General features: G+C 41.9%; 1 protein-coding gene across 1 annotated transcript; it reads right to left on the reverse strand.

Annotated features, from left to right (window-relative positions):
• Positions 1–26: 26 nt before the first annotated feature.
• Positions 27–10,910, reverse strand: LOC118401189 (ras and EF-hand domain-containing protein-like). The gene is made up of 17 exons (XM_035798490.2): positions 10,378–10,910; positions 10,056–10,205; positions 7,572–7,662; positions 7,033–7,128; positions 6,754–6,831; positions 5,123–5,238; positions 4,955–5,023; positions 4,655–4,736; positions 4,479–4,543; positions 4,190–4,385; positions 3,995–4,105; positions 1,499–1,652; positions 1,332–1,413; positions 1,070–1,184; positions 786–899; positions 624–700; positions 27–539 (listed from the first exon to the last, which is right to left on the reverse strand). The coding sequence occupies exons 1-17, from the start codon at positions 10,686–10,688 to the stop codon at positions 437–439; spliced, it is 2,010 nt and encodes a 669-aa protein (XP_035654383.1). The 5' UTR covers positions 10,689–10,910; the 3' UTR covers positions 27–436.
• Between the last annotated feature and the right edge of the window lie 185 nt (positions 10,911–11,095).

An 11,095-nucleotide genomic window follows, 5' to 3' on the forward strand; every position in this document is an offset into this window, starting at 1 on the left:
TATTAATTTAACAAATTAAACCACACCTCTGTACAGAAAGTTTATTCAATTAAAACAAATAAAATCAGCTGACATAAATACTGAAAGCACCCCATTGTAAAATGTACTTGTTTCTAACCACATCATTAGCATTGTAGTTTCAACTGAGCCTTCTGAATACAGTAAATTCCTGATGTGTACAACGGATACATGCAAACTATTTAGGAGCCGTACACGTCCCATTCAAATACATTCATTGGAGATCTACATGCTCCAGGTCAGTTGTGCTATTACTTTGATTACATTTAAAATATGAATTAGACATATCTACAGTAATCTCAGGAGATTTGTTACACAAAACAGCTCTGCATGACAAGTTCTCAATGACAAAAGCTGTGATGCTAAAATTGTCTCCAGTCAGATGCATTCCATAGGGTGAAGTGATGGGCCTCCATGGTTACACTCTGCAGCAGTTGGTCAGCGCTTTCTTTGAACTGCTTAAACTCAACTTCACCTGTGACTCTGATTGCCGTCTCAGTTTCACATTTTTCTTAACTTCTCTGTGTTAGGAAAAAAATGGTAAGAGCTCAGTTATAGTTTAGGTATTAGTGGTAGGGATTGGATGGGAAGATTAAGATTCTTACCTTGCCAGGTGAAGTACTGCCTCCACTATATTAGTTCCCTCTTTAGCACTAGTTTCACAGAACAGGGCATTGTATGTCTGAAACACATGTAATATTGTGATTTAATTTTGATTTGATGGACCCATGAACAGCTGTTATTTTGACTGGTAAAGGAGATTGTACCCTTGCCAGCCTTTCCCCATCAACAGTGCTGACACAGCTTCCCTCTGGTCGATCTTCCCGCAGGTCCACTTTATTCCCAATCACACACATTGGGAGTTGCTCATCTGTGGATTCCTGGGATAACAAGGGCACTTTATTTTTCACTAAGTTCCTGATATTATGTGGAATCATAACAGAAAAATACATTATGGTCTCAAACTGAAATATAAACAACCATTATTTTGGCATCCCATTCCAAGTTTTTATTATCTCAAGGACCATAAAACCCATCCACTGATTGTTACCTGAATCTGGTCCATCCACTCTCTGACATTAAGGAAGCTGCTTTCAGAAGTGACATCATACAGCAGTAAGACTCCATGGGCTTTACGGAAATAAGACCTGGCAATACTGCGGAACCTACAGTAATAGGGAAATCCCATTTAGTTTTTGATATTACATGATCATTTGGAATCTTAAAGCACTTCAGATTAACAGCCACATCACCAAAGACATTATGAAACAACTTTGATAAGGCTTTTAGTATGTCAATGTACAGAAACATACCTCTCTTGTCCAGCAGTATCCCATATCTGGAGGTTTGTTTTTTCTCCATCCACCAACATCTTCTTGATTTGGAAATCAACTCCTAAGAACAACATTGTAATGGAAACAGCAATGCACTTTCTGCATTTATTCTACCACTACTAAAAACTTACTGTACATGTACTTACCCAACGTCGTCTGAATATCTCCCCTGAACTCATTGAGACTCAACCGCAATAGAAAGCTGGACTTCCCTGATCCTGCATCTCCTGCCAAAACTAACCGGTACATGGGACCAGGGCACTCAGGGCCACCAGTGTCAACAAGGTCTGCTTCTGTTTGCTGAGGACCAAGTAGCATTACTTAGGTTATGGAAAATAAAACAGATACCATGTTTTTATTTTACTTTACCAGGTAGGCCAGTTGAGAACAAGTTCTCATTTACAACTGTGACCTGGCGAAGATAAAGCAAAGCGATACAAACAACACAGTAACACATGGGATAAACAAACATACAGTCAATAACACAATAGAAAAATCTATATACAGTGTGTGCAAATGTAGTAAGATTAGGGAGGCAAGGCAATAAATAGGCTATAGTGGCCAAATATTACAATTTAGCATTGACACTGGAGTGATGTGTGCAGAAGATGAATGTGCAAGTAGATATACTGGGGTGCAAGGAGCAAAACAAATAATATCAGGATGAGGTAGTTGGGTGGGCTATTTACAGATGGGCTGTGTACAGGTGCAGCTTCAGTTATTTTTGCAATTCGTTCCAGTCACTGGCAGCAGAGAACTGGAAGGAAAGGCGGCCAAAGGAGAAGTTGGCTTTGGGGATGACTAGTGAAATATACCTGCTGGAGAGCGTGCTACGGATGGGTGCTGCTATGGTGACCAGTGAGCTGAGATAAGGTGGGGCTTTACCTAGCAAAGACTTAGAGATGACCTGGAGCCAGTGGGTTTGGCGACGAATATGAAGCGAGGGCCAGCCAACGAGAGCATACAGATCGCAGTGGTGGGTGGTGTATGGGGCTTTGGTGCCAAAACGGATGGCACTGTGATAAGACTACATCCAATTTGCTGAGTAGTGTTAGAGGCTATTTTGTAAATGACATCGCCGAAGTCAAGGATCGGTAGGATAGTCCGTTTTACGAGGGTATGTTTGGCAGCATGAGTGAAGGAGGCTTTGTTCCGGAATAGGAAGACGATTCTAGATTTAATTTTGGATTGGAGATGCTTAATGCGAGTCTGGAAGGAGTTTACAGTCTAACCAGACACCTAGGTATTTGTAGTTGTCCACATATTCTAAGTCAGAACCGTCCAGAGTAGTGATGGTGGGCGGGCGGGCAGGTGTGGGCAGCAATCAGTTGAAGAGCATGCATTTAGTTTTACTTGCATTTAAGAGTAGTTGGAGGCCACGGAATGAGTGTTGTATGGCATAGAAGCTCGTCTGGAGGTTAGTTAACACAGTGTCCAAAGAAGGGCCAGAAGTATACAGAATGGTGTCGTCTGTGTAGAAGTGGATCAGAGAATCACCAGCAGCAAGAGCGACATTGATGCATGTATACAGAGAAAAGAGTCTGCCTGAGAATTGAACCCTGTGGCACCCCCATACGAGATTACCAGAGGTCCGGACAAAAGGCCCTCCGATTTTACACATTGAACTCTATCAGAGAAGTAGTTGGTAAACCAGGCGAGGCAGTCATTAGAGAAACCAAGGCTGTTGAGTCTGCCGATAAGAATGTTGTGATTGACTGAGTCGAAAGCCTTGGCCAGGTCAATGAAGACGGCTGCACAGTATTGTCTTTTATCGATGGCAGTTATATCATTTAGGACCTTGAGCGTGGCTGAAGTGCACCCATGACCAGCTCGGAAACCAGAATGCATAGCGGAGAAGGTACGGTGGGATTCGAAATGATCAGTGATCTGATCGTTAACTTGGCTTTCCAAGATTTTAGAAAAGGCAGGGCAGGATGGATATAGGTCTATAACAGTTTGGGTCTAATGTGTCTTCCCCTTTGAAGAGGGGGATGACCGCAGCAGCTTTCCAATCTTTAGGGATCTCAGACGATACGAAAGAGAGGTTGAACAGGCTAGTAATAGGGGTTGCAACAATTGCGGCAGATCATTTTAGAAAGATAGGGTCCAGATTGTCTAGCACAGCTGATTTGTTGGGGTCCAGATTTTGCAGCTCTTTCAGAACATTAGCTATCTGGATTTGGGTGAAGGAGAAGTGGGGGAGGCTTGTGCAAGTTGTTGTGGGGGGTGAAGAGCTGTTGACCGGGGTAGGGGTAGCCATAGAAAAATGCTTATTGAAATTCTCGATTATCGTAGATTTATCAGTGGTGACAGTGTTTCCTAGCCTCAGTGCAGTTGACAGCTAGAAGGAGGTGCTCTTATTCTCCATGGACTTTACAGTGTCCCAGAAATTTTTGGAGTTTGTGCTACAGGATGCAAATTTCTGTTTGAAAAAGCTTGCCTTTGCTTTCCTAACTGCCTGTGTATATTGGTTCCTAACTTCCCTGAAAAGTTGCATATTCGATGCTAATGCAGTACGCCACAGGATGTTTTTGTGCTGGTCAAGGGCAGTCAAGTCTGGAGTGAACCAGCATATACCAATTCCACATAAGCCTCCCTACACAATGTGCTTCAAAACTGAGCATCTCAGCTCAAAGCCTTACCTTCATTGGGAAAGCAGACAAGCGTCTCCGGATGGATGACGCAATGGAACTAGCTTTGCTGGGAGCTACAGACAGTATTGCCTGACTTGCTTCCAATTTCACATCTGATATCTGGTGCAGAAATAGGTACATTCATGTATTAGAATGTGAAACGTACTAATAAAATAGTTGGTAAACCCTTGTAGTTACCCTTACCTCAATGTCTGAGGGCACATATGAATAACTGTGGTGTACTGTTTCTGTAGAGTCATCACTGTCAGACTCGCTGCCTGAGCTTTCAGTAGTATCCATAGGCAAGGACACACCGCTGTCCGGGTATGTATCAGCCCAGCTGGCTACATGGGAGTTGGTCGTTTTACTGGATTCTACAGTTGTGTGCGCTCCCTCTGAACTGGACTCAACATAGGGATGAAAAAATGTAAACATTAGTTAAGTGGTCAATTAATAGGTCCAGATTTCTTGGATAAGAATATAGTATGTGTACTTTATAAGCGTGCTTTGTCGAACTGGCTTCATTCTTCGAGCTGGGATTTCATTGTTGGGGGATAGCTGTGGGGAGGAAGATTTGTAACACTAATGCCTTATAAATGTTGTATAAATGTAAATATAAAATGGGTAATTTGAGTCTTCTTTATCTTGAGTGAAAACAACCAAACTTACCCTCCTTTTACTTGATGCCACATCGTTGACTAAGGCAGAGCGCAAGCCATCATTGCTGTCATACAGCTTTTTGTTCATGGCCCTAATAGGAAGGAGTCAATGTAGAGAACATTTCAGATGCTTAACTCATCTTTTAGCCTGCCACCTTTAGAGTAGAGTCAGCGTTCATTACAATGAGCATATGGTGTGCACTGCACGGATGTGCATGCATGACTCAAAGCTATGCTTGACTACGATACAACAAAAACAATCATGAAAGGACATACTGTACTAATGAACAATCGGGTCAGACAGACTTACTGGAGAATTTCAATGTGACTGGAGTAAGACTGGTATTCAATAACCATCTTTTTCAGTTCATCGCTTTCTCTGTAAAAATAGACAAATACAACATTTCTTATCAACTAGTCTGTATTTACTGAGTTGGACTTGATCCATTGGACCTGAACGTGAAGTCGGTGATCTCACCTCTCATGCTGAAGTTTCTGGTCTGCATACATGTTCTTCAGCTTGTCCATCTCTACCTGCAGAATGGAGATGTTTGTCTGCGCTTTGAAGAGAGAAGTTCGTAACTGCTCCTTTTCCTGAGGATACATAATGTAAAATTTACAACATTACTGGAAAGTGCACAGGAAATAACGTTCAGGGCATTCGGAAAGTTTGCAGACCCCTTCTCTTTTTCCACATTGTTGTTGTGTTACAGCCTTATTTTAAAATGGATTAAATAATAACATACACACACAATAGCCAATGACAAAACAGATGAAGAAATTTGAGCAAATATAAAAAATTAACTTATTTACATAAGTATTCAAACCCTTTGCGATGAGACTTGAAATTGAGCTCAGGTGCATCCTGTTTCCATTGATCATCCTTGAGATGTTTCGACAACTTGATTGGTGTCCACTTTTGATAAATTCAATTGATTGGACATGATTTTGAAAAGACACACCTGTCTATATAAGGTCCCACAGTTGACAGTGCATGTCAGAGCAAAAACCAGGCTATTCGGAAAATTCATTCAACCTTAGAGCTCCAAGACAGGATTGTGTCGAGGCACAGATCTGGGGAAAGGTACCAAAAAAGTTCTGCAGCATTGAAGGTCCCCAAGAACACAGTGGCCTCCATCAATCTTAAATGGAAGAAGTTTGGAACCACCGAGCCTCTGCCTAGAGCTGGCCTCCGGTCAAACTGAGCAATCGGGGGAGAGAAGGACCTTGGTCAGGAAGGTGACCAACAACCTGATGGTCACTCTGACCGAGCTCCAGAGTTCCTCTGTAGAGATGGGAGAACCTTCCAGAAGGACAACCATCTCTGCAGCCTTCCACCAATCAGGCCTTTATAGTAGAGTGGCCATATGGAAGCCATTCCTCAGTAAAATTCACATGTCAGCCCCCTTGGAGTTTGCCAAAAGGCACCTAAAGGACTCTCAGACCATGAGAAACAAGATACTCTGGTCTGATGAAACCAAGATTGAACTCTTTGTCCTGAATGCCAAGCGTCATGTCTGGAGGAAACCTGGCACTATCCCTATGGTGAAGCATGGTGGTCGCAGCATCATGCTCTGGGGATATTTTTCAGTGGCAGGGACTGGGAGACTAGTCAGGATCGAGGAAAATTGAACAGAGCAAGGTAGATAACCTGCTCTAGAGCACATAGGACCTCAGACTGGGGCGAAAGTTCACCTTCCAACAGGACAATGACCCTAAGCACACAGCCAAGACAACGCAGGAGTGGCTTTGGGACAAGTCTCTGAATGTCCTTGAGTGGCCCAGCCAAAGCTCGGACTTGAACCTGATCGAACATCTCTGGAGGGCTGAAAATAGCTGTGCAGTGATGCTCCCTATCCAACCAGACAGAGCTTGAGAAGATCTGCAAAGAAGAATGGGAGCAACTCCCCAAATACAGGTGTGCCAAGCTTGTAGCGTCATACCCAAGAAGACTAGGCTGTAATCGCTGCCAAAGGCTCTTCAACAAAGTACTGAGTAAGGCTTATTTCAGAATAAGGCTGTAACGTAGCAACATTTAGAAAAAGTCAAGGGGTCTGAATACTTTCCGAATGAGACTCAAGATACAGTTGTCTAACTGATCCAACGTACCTGAGTCAGTTCACTTATTTGGTTCTGTAGTTTGTCAACATCCTGCCTGGAACTGTTGAGTTCAGATTCCCCTTGAGACTACAATGAAAAGGTTTCCATTAAGATTAAGCATAAATTGAAATCATATTCACAATTAAGACTGCCTGAATCTAGCTAAATAAAGTACTGCAAACATAAGCGTGGCAATCCTAGGGAAAGATTAAATAACCTTTCAACACCAACAATAATAGGTCAATAGATGAAATGTCACAAAACCTGTTTCAAATAGATGACACGTACCTTTAACAACCTGTCCATAACAGTATGCAGGTCTGCCACCTCATTCTCATGCCTTCTCTGGAGTGCCGCCATGACTCCCTCCATTCTCTTATGCTCCTACAGACAAGAAACCCAAGGAGAGACAACTTTGCTCATTGGCTCTGAACTAAAAGAGGGGCTTTCACAAAACTGTAGAAAGGGGCCTTTGTGAGAGTTTGAGCTAACTGCTCTCCCTTCTCTAAAAGGTACTTTCACTACCACAAATATGCGGATAAACACCTGTGCCGAGGCCCCTCTTGAAATTAAACAGTTTAATCTTAATTTCCAACAAACTATTTGCCCAAGTCTATTATATTAAACTTTTTCTCACCATAAAATAAAAAAAAGATAAACATTTTCTAAGGTATGTTTTCAATGACACCAATGCCTTTTTAATGACTTAGCTTGCTTTGTTTGTTTTTAGTTCTTAAATACTTGATGAGAGTGAATTACATGTTTTATTTCTAGCACAATGTGTAGAATATACTGTAGTAACTAAGTCCTCATAATACATCACTTACCTCTTCTCTCACCCTGACCTCTACACAGGCAAGCTGCTGCTGCATGTCCTCCTCCAGCTCTGTCAACTGACTGGTGTTCAGCTCCTCTGTTCTGTCGGCACACAGAGGTACATACCATTTACATGTCTGCCCTGGTTGTTCATCAAATTTAAAACAACTGCCCAAACACTAGTCCAGCGAAAGTGATGAGTCAGAATATAAGGTGAAGGTGAGGCACGGTTTGCAAGCAATAACACATCTTCAAACACAGCTGCAACACAGCACACAGAACTACACCTTTTGGTTTTCATCTAGTGGTGAACTTTGAGCGGGCGGGACACTATTCAGTTAAATGTGTTTTATCATAATAAAAAGTGACAGCACTTGCTCCAGCCAGTTAAGAGACTCATGAGGGCCCCTAGGAGGCAAATACCACAGGTGCACAAGACTGAGATTTGCAGTGTGAGATTGAATGAATCAAAATACAGCATGTCTCGCCACTGATTAGCAAACATTCTTACAGGCACACCCATTTGCATAAGGGTTAAGATTAGGCCTAAATGGAAATATAAAAAAGGGACAACTAGGTTTACAAGTGGAAAATGGGGAGAACAAGACTAGCAACTCATTTAAGAGTACTTCCTTGGGTGAGAAATGTAATCCCTATCAAGAAATGCAGCCTCCGAACCGTGAAAGCAACTCCACCCCATCTACAGTGGCAAGAAAAAGTATGTGAACCCTTTGGAAATACCTGGATTTCTGCATAAATTGGTCATAAAATTTGACCTTATCTTCATCTAGGTCACAACAATAGACAAACACAGTATGCTTAAACCAATAACAAACAATTATACATTTTCATTTATTGAACACACAGTGTAAACATTCATTTAATAACTTGTTGACTTTCCTTTGGCAGCAATAACCTCAACCAAACGTTTCTGTAGTTGTGGATCAGACCTGCGCAACGTTCAGGAGGAGTTTTGGACCATTCCTCTTTTCAAAACTGTTTCAGTTCAGCAATATTCATGGTATGTCTGGTATGAACTGCTCTCTTGAGGTCATGCCACAGCATCTCAAATCGGGCTGATGTCAGGACTCTGACTGGGCCACTCCAGAAGGTGTATTTTCTTCTGTTGAAGCCATTCTGTTGTTGATTTACTTCTGTGTTTTGGATCGTTGTCCTGTTGCATCACCCAACTTATGTTGAGCTTCAATTGGCAGACAGATAGCCTAACCTAACATAATCCTGCAAAATGTCTTGATAAACTTCAGAATTTATTTTTCCGTTGATGATAGCAAGCTGTCCAGGCCCTGAGGCAGCAAAGCAGCCCCAAACCATGATGCTCCCTCCACCAGACTTTACAGTTGGGATGAGGTTTTGATGTTGCTGTGCCTTTTTTCCTCCACACATAGTGTTCTGTGTTCCTTCCAAACAACTCAACTGTAGTTTCATCTGTCCACAGAATATTTTGCCAGTAGTGCTGTGGAACATCCAGGTGCACTTTTGCAAACTTCAGACGTGCAGCAATGTTTTTTTTGCACAGCAGTGGCTTCTTCCATGGTGTCCTCCCATAAACACCATTCTTGTATAGTGTTTTACATATCGTAGACCTGTCAACAGAGATGTTAGCATGTTCCAGAGATTTCTGTAAGTCTTTAGCTGACACTAGGATTCTTCTTAACCTCATTGAGCATTCTGCGCTGTGCTCTTGCAGTCATCTTTGCAGGACAGCCACTCCTAGGGAGAGTAGCAACAGTGCTGAACTTTCTCCATTTATAGACAATTGATGATCATCAGGGCTTTTAGAGAAACTTTTGTAACCCTTTCCAGCTTTATGCAAGTCAACACTTCTTAATCTTAAATCTTCTGAGATCTCATTTGTTCGAGGCATGGTTCACATCAGGCAATGCTTCTTGTGAATAGCAAACTCAAATTTTGAGAGTGTTTTTTATAGGGCAAGGCTGGACTCCAGGTTAGCTGACTCCTGACAGCTTATGGAGAAGTCATTAGCCTAGCGGTTCACATACTTTTCTCAACCTACACTGTGAATGTTTAAATGATGTATTCAATATAGACAAGAAAAATACAATCATTTGTGTGCTATTAGTTTAAGCACACTATGTGTTTATATTGTTGTGACTTAGATGAAGATCAGATCAAATTTGACGACCAATTTATGCAGAAATCCAGGTAATTCCAAAGTGTTCACAACATGCAATTGTGTCTGATTATAATAACCTTACTGTGGGAAGCATACTGGCGCAACCAATACTCAAATTTTGTAAATGTTAACTGATTAATAGCCCAAGCCTGATCTTGATTGAAACATTGTTGCATGGATATCCCACAACATAAACACTACATTGTGTTTATGGTAACACAAACAGGCAAATGACAAAGTTAACTGATATAATATAGTTTGGTAGATTGTTTCTCAATATATTGTTTTCCTCTTATTGAGGAATCTGAGCCAAGAGATGCTGCTATGACACAATCCCTACCTTCTCAAACTGGTTTCCAGCTGCTCACTCTCAAGCCTGTGGTCCTTGCTTTCACTGACAAGAGCATCGACAAGTCCCTCATATTGTTGCAACAACAAAGGTTCTGCGATGTACATGGCTTGGTGAAGTTCAGCCAACTGATCCCGCAGTCTGAAAGATGAAGGATTATGGATGACCATCATTTCTACATTTGACATAGTTATAAAAACAGAGGGATGAACGCAGAACGAACATCTACATATTACACCCACAGTCTACTGTAAGAGCTGTAATAGCAGGTGCAACTTTCTGTCAAACAATTGACACCAACCACCAGATGTACCTTCCTGAGAGGAGACCGGTTGCATCGTCCATCCTGCTCTGGAACTCTTCCCAGGGACTCCCTTGACTTTGAGGAGACGTTCCAAAAGAGGCCAAATCCAATGTTTCTGAAACCTCTTGAAACCGCGATGAAAAATTGCTGTAATTAATACATCCATCTTCACTAGCGCCGAATTTGTTGAATAAAGTTTTGATTTCGTCTTCAGGTACATTCAGCTCTCGACAAACAACTGTAAAGTCTTCGTATTCAATCACACCAGATTTATTAATGTCACACGCTGAAAACAGTCTCTGGAGGCTGGGTTTGTCCATGACTTCGTATTTCGAGTTTAAAAGTTACATTAAGTCCGCCTTGGGAAATAAACCCTTGTGTAAAATAAAAAAGATAGGCTAGCAACAGGTGCAATACGTGACCATTTGATCCCCACCTTTATTTGTGTAACCTTATCCCGCACCAGTGATCAGAATTTTAGCCCGTCAGAATGAAGTGATGAAGGCAGTAATACTTTCCCCACGCGAATGATAACTATATTCACCGGGAGACTTGCTGTACAGTCAAAAAGCCACTGATTGGCTTAGCCTGCCTGAAATGGGCGTGACAGCGCTGGGGCCAAGACATCAGACTGAGAATGTGCGTCACCTGTACTTGGCTATTTTTTTATATTTTTTTTACTGTTGTTAAAAATGTCAGTGTTTGTACACGTTGTCATGCAACTCAC

The sequence above is a fragment of the Oncorhynchus keta genome, chromosome 22, assembly GCF_023373465.1.
Source record: "Oncorhynchus keta strain PuntledgeMale-10-30-2019 chromosome 22, Oket_V2, whole genome shotgun sequence".
NCBI classification, from domain to species: Eukaryota; Metazoa; Chordata; class Actinopteri; order Salmoniformes; family Salmonidae; genus Oncorhynchus; species Oncorhynchus keta.

Bases quoted from the DNA above. Each gene is read 5' to 3' on its own strand.
- LOC118401189 (XM_035798490.2), bottom strand. From the start codon at position 10,688: ATGGACAAACCCAGCCTCCAGAGACTGTTTTCAGCGTGTGACATTAAT. The intron at 6,832-7,032 runs GTACGTGTCATC...TTTTCATTGTAG, and splicing joins TTATGGACAGGTTGTTAAAG to TCTCAAGGGGAATCTGAACT. The intron at 4,386-4,478 runs GTACACATACTA...TGTTGAGTCCAG, and splicing joins CGACAAAGCACGCTTATAAA to TTCAGAGGGAGCGCACACAA.